The sequence below is a fragment of the Chelonia mydas genome, chromosome 9 (assembly GCF_015237465.2).
Source record: "Chelonia mydas isolate rCheMyd1 chromosome 9, rCheMyd1.pri.v2, whole genome shotgun sequence".
In the NCBI taxonomy this organism is placed as follows: Eukaryota; Metazoa; Chordata; order Testudines; family Cheloniidae; genus Chelonia; species Chelonia mydas.
In genome coordinates, this window is record NC_057855.1 from 8,187,850 (window position 1) to 8,200,827 (window position 12,978).

The 12,978-nt window shown below is 62.7% G+C and overlaps 1 protein-coding gene across 3 annotated transcripts in view; it reads right to left on the reverse strand.

Moving 5' to 3' along the window:
• The window catches only part of CLCN2 (chloride voltage-gated channel 2), a 44,989-nt gene extending 32,473 nt beyond the window's left edge, over positions 1-12,516 (reverse strand). For all 3 annotated transcript variants that reach the window (XM_043522809.1, XM_043522811.1, XM_037908733.2), the window contains exon 1: positions 12,392-12,516. In XM_043522809.1, the coding sequence (XP_043378744.1) occupies positions 12,392-12,442 (51 nt within the window). In that variant the 5' untranslated portion in view covers positions 12,443-12,516. The remainder of the gene's footprint in view (positions 1-12,391) is intronic.
• Between the last annotated feature and the right edge of the window lie 462 nt (positions 12,517-12,978).

Below are 12,978 nucleotides of genomic sequence, written 5' to 3' on the forward strand. Positions count from 1 at the left end.
CCACCAGCTGCCTAGAAGCCTGGGTGAAGTGACCACATGGATCCAGCCAGGGCCGCGAACCAGCTATCGCAGCCTTCTGGCTACAGCCAGGGCTGACAGTGCAAGACAGCGCGTGAAGGACTAACCCGCCCCGACCGGCAGGTCATTCTAAGCCTGTCAGTTGGGGGGTCTGAAGCTTCGCCCTATCAAGTGTCCTTGCAGGGAGGTACTAGCTAATGAACGGCCAATTCTCCACTTCAAGCCCGCCAGGGTCTGGGCCTCACCGATCTGGTGGCAGGGAGTTCCACAGGCTCGTTGTGTCTTAGGGACAAAACCCATTTCCTTTTATCGTTCTGAAATACAAGAGCTGGGTCCTAGGCCAAGGAGCTGACAATGGGAATTGTCCCTCTCCCTCCCTGAGATTCGCAGAGGGCTGAGGCCAGGAGCATTGTTCACAGACACCCTGAGGGTGGAGAGGGCCAAGCCGCGTCTCAGGGGAAACTCCCCGACACACAGTGGGACAGACACGGGGGAATTACCCCAGTAAGCAGGGGCAGCTCACAAGAGGCCTTCCCACCCCCAAGGGGATGGGCAGCCACTGGGTGCCAGTGATGGGCCAACCAGACTGTTCTGCACTTGAGACTTTAAAAGTGAGGCTGGCTGGAGCTGCGGAGACAGGAGCCCGGGGTCTGAGGCTGGCACGGCCCCTGCTGCGAGCTCCCTGTGCCCTCTCTCCAGCAGGAGGGGTGCGCAGGCGGGCATTGATCCTGTACTGTAAGGGCACTGCCAAGGACTTCCTCCCCCGTGGCAGGGCCGGAATACAGAGTGCCAGGAACAATGGGAGGCTTTAGTGAGAGACGGCCCCTCATGGGAAGAAAAGCCGAGGGGCCTGACAGTTCTGGCACCAAGTGCACTGGAGCCTCAGCACAGGAGCTCCGTGAGGGCCATGCCGATTCCCCCGCAGTCCCAGGGCCAGGCTGGACGGGCCTGCCTGAGCCGGCGCAGCCTGGGGCCTTGTCCGACCCAGCCTCAGCAGCCCCGGACACAGCTCAGCCCATGCGGGCCGCAGGGCTCGGCTGTGCTGTCCCTGCAAGCTAAGGGGTGATGGGGCCCCAGGAGGCGGAGGTCTCGGGGTCCCCTGCAGAAGGCAGGCTAGACTTGCCCCAGCCTGCTCCTCGCTGGCCCATGCAGACTCCAGGCCAGAGCCGGGCTCTGCTTAGCGTCTCCCAAAGCAGCATTGCAGGCAGGGGCCTAGCGGTCTGGGCAGGGCAGGTGCGGCAGCCTGGCTGCACTCAGCGCCGGCTCCCCGAGGACGCACCAGGACACCCAGGTTCGTCTCAGACCCCCTTTGAAAAGCACCAGATCATTTGCAGCCCCCTTGGAGAGACAGAAGTGATGCACTGGGGGAGGAGGGGGCCTGCACTGGGGATGAACCCGGCTCCAGGGCGGGAGTCCAATCTCAGCCCTCTTGCCCAGAGGCATATGCTCCGAGCTGGCCCGGTGAGCAGGGAAAGGGGTGGGGAGAGGGGAGACCCAGAGACACTTTGGACAGGACGGCAGCTTAAAGCCCCCCTCGATCTGCCCCCCTCCCCCACCGCTTTCCCCACATCCCTTGTCTGCTTCCACTGCTGGGGGGGAGGTTGGGGGGTGCAGAGACACAGAGACAGCAAATGTCTGGGCTGCACTCAGAGTGCTGGGGGGTGAGGCGGGGGGCTAGCAATGGGGCCAGACCCAAAGGGATTCCTGATGTGCTCCCTCAGGAGTTAACCTGGGAGGCACCCAGAACTGGCCTGACTTGGCAGAGTCCTGCCCTCCCCCCCAGCCCCACGCCACCAGGGCAGCTGAGGGAAACATCTGGTTTGAATGGAACTGGGTCCGCCCCCAGTCTCAGCGCTGCCCCTCGCCCCGCAGGGGAGTGCAGGCTGCCCCCAGCGCAGGCTGGCATGTGGGGAGAGGTGAGGAGGGGCGTGGGGAGCAGAGGCCCACGCTGCATGGGAGGCAGGCAGGGAGCATGCACTGTTGCCAGAGAGCCACAAGGGGGTGCCAGGGAGAAACGGAAGAGTTGGGCCCCGTGGGTAGGAAATAGGCATGGCAGCGGGGGGTAGAAATCCCCAGAGCGCAGGGGGGTGGGGGGAGCAGGATGAACCGGGCCAGTCCCTGGGGCTCTAGGGCCTGAGCATGGGATCAGCCCCATAGCTCAGCAGGTCTGGCGAGGGGCCCTGCAGGCCGGGTTCCTGTGACGCACGTGAAGTGCCTTTCCCCATAGCGTGCACTAACCGCAGAGCTCGCCCTGCAAGGGCGGGGACGGATGGTAAAGGGAGTCAGGCTCTGACCCAGGAGGGCTGGGTTCAATTCCCTGCTCCGCCACAGACGCCCCGTAACCTTGGGCAAGTCACTCAGCTCCCCATCTGCCCCATGGGGATAACAGCTGGCCTGGGCGGGAATCTCTGTCCACCTAGGCCTGGCTGTCCCCAAGGAGGCTGCTGGCAGCAATACTGGGTGGGATGAGGCTACTTCCCCACCAAGACCTTGGCCTGAGACCTAGCACTCATGTCACAATCGAGGAAATGTCTTTGTCCCTAACCCAAGGTGAGCCTGTGGAACTCCCTGCCACCAGATTCAAGCCTAGGGAGCTTGAAGAGAAGGACTCGCCATTCCAGTGGGTGACATGTGCAGTGGCACCAGTGAGGATAAACACATTAAACTTTTCACGCCCCCATTAGGGAGATGGGAGCTATCGAAGTACTTTTGATAGAGGCTGTTACAGCTTCCTGCTGCTCGGCCTGCATCCCCTCAGATCAGTCTAAACAACCCCTCCCTCCTGCCGCTTGCCCGTATGACCTCCCCCAGGTAAATCCAGGTCCTCTCAGTCCCTCCTGATACATCACTCCCAGCTCCCCCAGCTCAGCTCGATGCCAGTCTCTGAACTCCTCCCCGACAAGCGCTATTTCGTTCGGGTGCCAGCTGGTGGCTCAGGCAGGAAACGCCAGCGATCGGGGCAGCTGCACTCCGGTGTGGAGAAATCGGCGTAGGAACCAAGAGGAGCCTGCAAAGCTGTCCCTGATCACCACAATGACAGGCAAGGCGGGGCGCACCCACCGCCAGAACTTGACCTTTCCTGAGCAGCGGCAATGCGGCATTCACGGAGCTTCGCTGGGGGACATTACGAGCGGGTTTGTCCTTGTTTAAAAGGGAAGTAAAATGAGAAACGCCTATGGGGAGAAGAACCACACTCCACCCTGGGCTGGGTATCCTGCCCCAGGCGCTTTACGAGCCCTGACAAACACATGCCCAGCAGAGCCACGCGACAGCATCGCCAACGGCTCATCACTCGGTCGAATCAAAGCCAGCTTCCTCTGGGGGAGAGCCGGACCCCTGCCAAACTCCAGCCACTTCAGCTGCCGAACTGATCAAGGGGAAAACAAGGCTGCTGCAGGATCTGAGTGGAAGGCAGCCCCCACCTGAGCCCCCTTCTGCTGGCTGAGCCGTTTCTGTTCAGACTTCTCTTCCTGCCAGTGGCCAACCCTTGGAGCACCAGCAAGTGCCACAGCAGGGGCTTAGAATGGAAACCGTTACGCACCCTCGACTATAGCTGCCCCTCCAATACCTGCTTTCTGGGACTGGGGGGCCTAAGCTGAGCGCCGCATCCGGGTGGGGGTGGGGGGCATGTGCAGTTCATGCTTAATGCAGGCACCAGTGCAGCTGGGAAGGGGACAATGGGCTTGTGGTTCACACAGTGGACTGGGACAGCCGAGCCCGGGGTTCAGTTCCCTGCTGTGACACAGACTCCCTAGTGCATCTTGGGCTAGGCTCTGTGGGCTTCAGTTCTGGGGCTAATCCTTCCTTTCTCCCAGGCTGTCGGTCCACACTCTGGCCTGTCCCTCTCCCATCACGCACCAAGCTCAGTCAGACAAACAACCTTGTCCTACGGTGGGGCACGCAAAGCTCGGCCCCGAAACTGACTCCCCGGCTTGGCAACTCAAACCTGCTCCCATTCTCTGGGAAGGCAGTCGGGTGCCCAGGCAAGGCACGGGTCGGGGGCAGTGGCAGAGCACGCCTCACTGAATACACTGGAACCTCTGCCCAAGATATGCCCAGCTGCCGCCCTCCCACCCCCGTCACTCACTTGCGCACTGGCCGACCCAGACACACTCTGGATTGCGCCCTGTTTGGACTTAATTTGTTTTGTTCTTTCCCAAGTAAAAATATTGATACAACTGGGGCTGCAGTGATCCCTGTGTCCGGCCTGCCGGCTCGCTCCAAACAGCAGGGTGGGGGCCTGGCTCACAGCACCCCCAGGGGGCACCGATCCTCTCTGAGAAGGGGGTCCCGGGCGAGCCTCGCTCCCCTAAGGACGGCGGATTCTCCTCTGCCGTCTTGGCAGTGTCCAGCCGCATCCCCGCACTCCCTGCTTGCTCTTCCAATGGCCGGGCGCTTTGTTTGGGCTCCCAGGAGGGGTCTGGGCACAGCTCGCTGCCTTCCCCCGGCTTATTTTTCAACAAAGGCCTTTTGAAAACAAACAGCAGTGAGGCTCCAGCCTCCGCAGAGAAACAGCTGAACAATCACAGCTCTGGGAGGGGCAGGGGGAGCTGGGACTTGGGGGCAGCGGGTGGGGGTCTCTTTCCTGGACCTTTCACTTAAATGTCCTGCCTCGGGTGCACTCAGCTCCAGGCCCCAGGTTACCCCCCTTGGGCAGTGCCTGAGCCCATTCAACGCGCCCCACCCCATGCCCAGTGCAGCGCAGCGAAAACGCCCCAGATCTCCTGGCCCGGGGATCAGAGGACTGAGGGGGTTGTCAGTCACCCAGCCCCGGAGTGCCCCATCCCAGGGACAGAGGAATTCATCAAGATGCCCTGGCATTGATAGGGGCATGGAGCACCCTGTGTGGCCAGGGAGAGGGCGCTGGGCTGGGCATGCATTTGTATTTTCCTGCTTGCCTGTGACTCCCCTCCCAGAGCTGGGATTTGCATCTCCAGCCGCAGGAAGTTAGGCCTCGGAGATAAACGAGAGGGGAGGGGCTGGGCACTGCTGCTCCATGGCTCTTCCTCCAGTGTGGCAGGCTGGGCAGACTAAGGGAGGGAGCTCTCTGTAACTGTGTCCCAGGGCAGTGCCAGGGTGAGTCTGGGTTGCAGGGATCCTTCTCGTGCCCAGGTACCCTGGCGCAGCTGCACCCAGGCCTGCTTTTCTGGGCACCCGGGATGGTTACACTGGCACGTCGTGTTCCATTGCTGATGCCCTACCAGCCTGCACTGTCCATCGTCATGGGTACCCCTGTGTGCCAGCCGTGTCCGGTCACTAGGGGCTTCACAGCCACCCAAGGCCCTGCCCCGAGCTCAGCCATGGCACAGAAGGCGGAGCAGCCGCCCCCCGCCTTGTCCCTGATGCCACCATGTGAATGGGCAGCAGGGAGACAAGAATCAGGCACCAAGCTTCCCCAGCGCCCTACAGGAAGGAGCCAGCCCTGGGGGCCCTAGCCAGGCTGCGGGAACCAGAGCTGGGCACAAGCAGCAGCCTCCTGAATTTGAGGAGGGCTGAGTGATGGTGGTGGGGCGATCTGGGGGTGCTCAGCACCTCTGCATCAGGCCACTGCCTTACAGGTGCCAGCCACAGGCTCTAGGACCCTGATCTTGGGCACCCAGAGTTGAAGATGTTGGTCCCTCCCCGCTCCCCAGCCTAGATCTCCGGGACCCATAGGGGGCTGTAAAAAGGATCAGTCCCAAGCCCACACAGACTCGGGGGCCGCGGGGCTCAGGCGGGAGCGCCAGGGGTCCCAGAGGGGCTGGGGGACCACATGAGCATGGCGGGGCTGCCCCCACCCTCCGCACAGGGACACTCGGCTTCTCACAGAAAGGCCTTTTCTTCTGGACCGCGCTGCATCCCCAGGCGCCAGGAGCGTCAGGGACAAAGGGAACGGCAGCAGCAATCTGTGTCACGCTGCTTTTATTACATGGAATCGCCCTGATCTGCTGCGACGACGGGAACAAGAGGCGCTTGTGAAACGTAAGCCCCTTCGTCCCGGAGCCGCATCTCTGAGCAAGGGGGCTGGGCGTGAGCCGGACGCACGCCCTAGCCAAGGGGGTTCCATGCAGCACCTGCAGGAGGGCTGGGGGAGCCTGTCCATGTCCACACCGGGGGGAGGAGGGGTACAGCCGGGCGGGCTTCTCTGCCAGGACACCGGGTGGAGATTGTGGCAGCCCATGGGGGCACGTGCGTCTCCCAGAGCCAAACGTCCCTTTGCCCGTTGTAACCTTGAGCCACCCCCCGCGACGGGTTGCACAACACCCACAAGGCCGGGTTGGGGCAAAGGGGAGAACAGCTTATCCATTGAGATAAGGAAGGTGGATAAGAGTTCAAGGCTATTGGAGAAATGGAGAAGGATGGAGCTGTCAGCGGTGGCAGAGGGGGACCTGTCCCAGCCGCAAGGAGGGAGACTGGGGCCTGGTCAAGCCACTGGGTTATTTTGGGGGTGGGAGATTAGGGTAGAGAGGACAGATGGGGGGACAAAGCACACAGACTGTTTCCTGAAGGAGAACTTTAAACCCCAGAGCGATTTGAAGGGCACAAGGGGGGTAGGGCTGGACCAGGACGGCTGATCCGCTGGGCAAGCACAGGGCACGGAGCGCTGGGAGAAGGCCCCTCCTGGGAGCCATGGACTAGCTGGGAAGAGAGGGTGCAGATGAGAGAGGGGTGGGGGGTACTGATCAGCTGACACCCTCCTGCTGCCTGCTGGGGGCAAGTGGAAGCGGGACTGGGATGCAGCTGCTGGGGGGATTCCCACCGCTCGCTTGTTCAAACCAGCCGGGCCCGGCTGGAGCTGAACTTCCCTGCTCTGCAAAGGAGCCGGTTCAAATCACCAGCCCGGGTGTGAAATTTCTCAGAGGAGGAAACAGAGAGTCCGTGTCATGCTCTCGGCCGGCCCCGTGCCCACAGGCGCTTCCCCCAGCCCGGCACAAGGCAGCTGCAGCGCCCCTCCGCTGACCACTGTGCCCTGCCCTAAGCCCAGCACGGTGCAGGCCGCTCCCACAAAGGCAGAGAGCACACGTGGTGGCTCGGTTACCCTGGCTTTCAGAGATGGAGCCGGCTGAGCCGGAAAGGGGACACATTGTCCCCTGGTCAGCAGGGAAGCCTGGGGGAAATGTACCATTTCACCCACGCTCACAAGAGGGGGCACCGCGTGGCTCACGACTGGTGGCCTCGGCAGAGCCAGGGTGGGCACCACTTGTCTCCAGAGCACCCCGCCCGCTCCATCAGCTGGGCCCAACGTGCCGCGTGAGCAGGGGATAACAACTGCCCCTGGGCTCCCGGGTGTACGGTGAGGAGGGAGGCAGCAGCATCTATGCAGCACAGGGGCCAAAGTGCTGGGGGCCAAGTGAGCATTTGGACTGGTCGGTGCCACTACGTCTCAGGGGGGTTCACACCCCACACGCCCCCGGGTCCTCCCACCGTGTGGATTCTCCCACAAGGCGGAGGGCAGCTTGGCTGCGGCTGCACAGACGCCGACCCCATCCCCCGCACAGCAGAGGTGATCTACACCCCCCTTCCCCTGTCTCTAGTTTCACAAGTGCAGCCCCACCGCGCCCCACAATGGGTGGGGAGCCCTAGGGAGCTGCCCAGGGATGGAGGGGCTTGCGACAAGGTGAGCTGGGGGGCGGGGAAGGGCTATTCCAGAGAGCGCCTCCACTGATTTGGGGGGAGGGATAGCTCAGTGGTTTGAGCATTGGCCTGCTCAACCCAGGGTTGTGAGTTCAATCCCTTAGGGGGCCATTTAGGGGAAAAAAAAATTGGGGATAGCTCCTGCTTTGAGCAGGGGTTGGACTAGATGACCTCCTGAGGTCCCTTCCAACCCTGATATTCTATGATATTCCCCTCCTTCCCCCATTACTTGGCCCAGCAGCAAAGCTACACAGGGCCCCAACGCCTAAGGAACTGGGCCCTGCCCAGCCGTCTGCCGAGGGAAGCCCACTGGTGGCATCACCCACCTGTGAGTTTGTGGTGTGCCCCTTTCTGTGCCCATCTGCAGAGGAGCTGAGCCTGTTACAGCCCCCGTGAAGGAGCCCAGGCTCTTTAGCTCACGCCGCTGCAGTCCCCGGTTCAATCCTTGGTGTGTCAACCAAAACGCAGCAGGATGAAGGCAGTCTGCCCTGGCATAGGATCTTAGAGTAATCAGCTGCACTCCCCAGGGTGTTCGGTACCTGCTGCCCAGCATGCCTGGGAAGAGCCCCGTTCCCCAGAGCAGCCTGCCCCACCTGCAGATGTGCCAGGAGGCTATTTAGCCCCTGAAAAACAATGGCTGTCCTGCCCTCATGGCTCCCACCCCACCTGCCTTGCCCCAAGACTGGGCTATAGTGCCCTGGGAACTGCACCAGCCTGCGTGCGTGTCCCGGCAGCTGACCTCTTCCTAGCAGGGCATTGCCGGGAGAGACCCCGGGGCCCACGAGATGAGATGAACGGGGCCATGTCCCCCGAACGATGAGCACGGTGGGGATTTGGGGCTTGGCAATGCAGGTGCCCCTTGCAAGATGCCATCCTGCTCCCCATGAGGCAGCTGCAAGGTCTCCAGCTGGTCAGCACGAGCCAGAGTAACGACACAGCAAGCTGGGAAGGAGCGTCCGCAGGGAACTGCCGGCCTCCTCACCATGCCACCTCCCCAGCATACAGCAGCGGCTGTAACCCCGGCAGCCTGCGCCAGAGACCAGTACAAAAGATTGGGGAGAGGGTGAGTCAGTGTCCAGGGAGAATGGCCAGGGGAGGCCTCTCCCCCCACCACTGAACGGGGAGAGGGCTGCTTGGATCCACACACGGTGCTGCCCCCAGGGCTGCTCCATCTGCCTCCAGCTGGCAGGTGTCTGAAATCTGAACTGACTGGGCTCCTGACCAGCCACAGCAAACACTGGCAGGGGAGGCTGTCTTCACTGTGTGGCAGCTCGGCAGGGCTCTGGCCAGCAGCAGAAGCACGGGGACTGCCTGCCTGCAGGCTCATGCAGGCGGCAAGGCGTCGGTTAAGCTCAGGGTGCTTTCGGAGGACTTTCTTCCCAGCCAGAAGGGCTGGAGGCTTGCGTGCTTTTAATCAGAGCTGGGATAGTGCAGGAGCTGGTGGCTCCCGCCCACCCTGGCCTGCGGGCATGTCGAGCCCTGCCCTGCTGCCCGGGCCACAGAGCAACCCAATGCACAGCAAGGGTTATCAAAGTAGCTCACCCTGATTGCCCAGCAGGCTGGAAAGGCCCCTACAGAAGGGTTAGCTCAACACCCTCCCCTCCCCCAGGGGCAAGCCGCAGGGACTTGGGCCTCCCTAGAGGTGGCTGCAGCTTCGTTTGAGAAGGGATCGGAGAAGGGATCGGAGCTGGCACAACCTCGCACTCCTCTCCTCAGATAACACCTGGCACCCGCAACAGCTAGTCCTGCAGAGGGGCTCAGTGCACGACACCAGCACCGAGGGCTTCAGCCAGTTCACAGGGCAAGAGCTACCTGGCCTGGCTCAGATGCCCCTGGTTTGCCCCACACGGGACTGGGCCCCCAACCCTGGTGCCTGCTCCTCTCTGAGCCACGATTTCCTCCCCCCCCCAGATCACTACCTTCTGTGCCCCTTCCACTCAGCAAAGCCCTCAGTCTTTTGCCCCCACAACCTCCTTCTTCCTTCTCGACATCTCCCAACTGCACCACAGAGGGGTCCTCTAACCCCTTCCTTCCTGAGGGACCCAGAGACGTCCCTGCAGAAATGCAGCCAGCTCTGGGGTGCAGCGTGAAAGTCCAGTTCACGCAGGGCACAGCACAACAGCAGGGACACCGGTGAGCTGCTACTTCGTCCCTTGGGGCTCGAGCCTCCAAGGACCATCCAGGCACATGGAGTTTCAGCATCTCAACAGCTGAGCCTTCCAGAGCCCAGGGGGCAGCAGAGAGCATCCTGCCAGTGGCGCCCCCTGCAGGGAACGTGCAGTGCCGCAGGTTTCTGCCAGCTGAGAAAGGGCGGCAGGGGCGTTAGAGCAAGGAGGGGAAAGTCCCCTCTCTACACAGCTCTGGAGAGATGCCACCGGGGATGCTGCACCCAGCTCGGGGGGACCCCAGCCTGGGGGAACACAGAGCCCCTGCCATGTGGGGGTAGGGGTAATGGGAGACAGGCCAGGCTAAGCGTGCGGGAGGGGTGAGGGGAGCCCCTGAATAGAGGGGGATAGGAGGGTGGCACACAGATGTTGTGGGGAGGGAAATGGAGGGATGCAAGGAGCTCCTGGTGTGTCCCATGAGCTCAGCCTAATCAGACTACGGTGTGTGAGGCCCTCGAGCAAAGCTAGATTCACAACTGCAGCGCGTTGGGTTGTTTATGGGAAGATGAGCTCACAGGGCACAAGACGAAGCCTGCAGGGTAAATTATCAGCTCCCCGAGCCACCGAGAGCAGCCCAATCCCACCCCTGGATGGAACAAGTCCAGGGACACAGAGGAGCACATCTGCCCTGGGAGCTGGAGGAGGAAGGGGTTGATGCGGGGGCACGTGGTACCCATGGGGAGATGGCAACACCATGCTGGGGTCTGGAGGGGTGGGACAGAGGAGGGAATTGCCATGAGGGAAGCAAGGGGCATGGCTGAGCATTGCAAGTGAAGTGGGGACAGGGAAGTGCTACAGGAGTCGGGGAAGCTCAAGGTGAGGGATGTTCCATTCCCAGGTTTCAGGGAAGGCAGAGGGAGGAGGGAAGAGAGGGGCTGGACCTGGGATGGAGGCTGGGTCCCTTCGCACTTTGGTCTCCCAGACGTTCAGCTTCAAGAAGCTGAGAAAAGCTGCTTGTTTACTTGGTGAGTAGAGGCAGGAGTCATTCCAGGAATCAGGAGATATGAAGACATCTAGGGTGCAGGGCTAGCACCATAAACATGGGAGCTAAGGTTAAAGGCAGAGGCGCAAGGAGGGAGCTGTGTGGAACTTGCTGGAGAAAGGGTCTGGATGCAGAGGAGAGGCACCCCCAGAGACAGGGGCGGTAGGAACAGGAAGGCGGCAGCAGGAAGCCAGGGACCCACCACTATGCAACAGCAAGACGCTTAGGGGCTCGGAGGGAGAGATTACAGGAGCTAAATAATCCTCCTCGCTGGACTGCACACGCTACTGGGGGTGGGGGAGAAAGGGAACAGGCTGCAGGTATTAGCGGTGTTAATGGGGGATTGTAGAGGGGACAAAATGGATCAAATGACAATTTAGGCTGAAGATCAGTGGGAAACTCCCTGTCAGGGGGATGAATCCGGCCAGGGATTGCCCACAGGGCAGGGCTGGCAGCCCCGTCGCTCCCCAACAGGGGGTGGATGTGGCCAGAGAATGGTCCCCCAAGGATGAAGGGGAAACCCCATGACTTGTGACATTTAAAATTGTTACAGACCTGGGGAATAGACTGCAGGGAGCAGTCCTGCCCTGGCCCTGGGGAGGGGAAAGGGGGAGAGGGGACTTAGTGTGGGTATGTGTACCTCAAGTTTCTATGAAGGAGTGTCTGGAGGAGCACAGAGAGCCCCCAGTTTGGCCCCCAGGTCAGGGCCAGCAAATGACATGCCAACCTCCCACAGTAGCTAAGGTCTGGCTGGCGTGAAAGCGCATGGTGGGAGCGCAGCTCCGGCATTGCTCTCCTAGAGGCACCAAGCCCCCTCTGCCCCTCGCAGGCCCCCGAAGCTCACACACACACACACACGGAGAAAGCTGAGCCACTAGACGAAGTTATTCTGCTAACAGGACTTGGTGCCAGAAGCAGAGGTAGCGAGTGGGGAGACGAGGTCCTGGGCACTGACAGAGCAAATGTGGCGCGACCGGCACTGAGAAAGGGGCCGCCTGGTGCCAAGCGCAGGCATCGAAGGGCCTGAGCCCCTGCGGGTAAGAGGAAAGCAGCTGAAACTTTTCGGAGGCAGAGCTGGCACCGACCGACCGACCGACTGGCTGCCTACCCCCCGCCCCACTATTCCAGTGCAGGGCTGGCGCCGGTGGGGGCGGGGGGGTCGATGCCCAGCACGTCAATTCACTGAGGCAGCCACCAGAGTACACAGCAGCCACATGCCAATGATGCGTGCCCACCCCCCAAGCATCTTTTCCTAGAGGGGCCCAACACACGTCCAGCCCCGGAGCCTCCTCCTGGGGGTGCCTGCAGGCCTGGCACCTCCCCGTTCCCAGTGTACCGTGTGTTGGGGGGGGGCTTGTCCACAGAGCGCACCCATGCTCGGGGCCCCCTTCTGAGGGGTGCCCGCAGCCCTGGCACCCACCCATGCCCAGTGCCCCGGCACCCACTCATCCCCAGGGCGCTCTCCTGGGGGGCCCACATGCCCGGCCAGAGCCCATTAGCCGCCAGCTCTAGGGTGCCCACCCTGGCATCTCCGCAGCGCCGCGCCCCTGCAGAGCCGAGGCCCCCGGCCCGGGCAGGGCTGGCAGGGGGAGCCGCAGACGGCTACACTCACCAGGGTCTGCTCATAATGCAGCGCCCGCGCCTCCATCCCGTCCGCGGCCATCGCGCCTCCCGCCCCGTCCTCTGCCCCAGCAGCGCCCCGGCCCCGCTCCGCTGCCCGAGCTGCAGCCGGCGGCTCCTGCCCGAGCCCCAGCGCTCGCCCCGCCCTGGGGCGGGCCCGGGGCGCTCGCTCCGCCTCCGGCGGGGCAGGGGCTGGAGCCGAGCGGGGCTGCCTGGGGCCCGCGGGAGCGAGTCCCCCCCGGGGCCAGGGCTGAGCGGGGCGGGCCGGCCAGCACTGACCCAAGCAGCCCGGCCTGGGGCTGGCACAGCCTGCCTGGGGCAGAGCCACTCGCTGGTGACTGCTGCGGCTGCTGGGCGCAGGAGAAGGGGCTGTGGGACCCTTTCCCCGGGCCGCCTGCCCCCTAGGGATGGCACTGCCCGGCCCCGCCCCTTGGGGTCACCGCAGCATCCGTGCCCTGGCGTGTCCCATGGGCCTGGCTCCATCCCAGCTGCTGAATCCTGTTTCCCACCTAGCCACCCCTGGGTGCTGGGGACAGAGAACGGGATGGGAGCAGGGCACTGGCACAGGGAGGGGTCGTG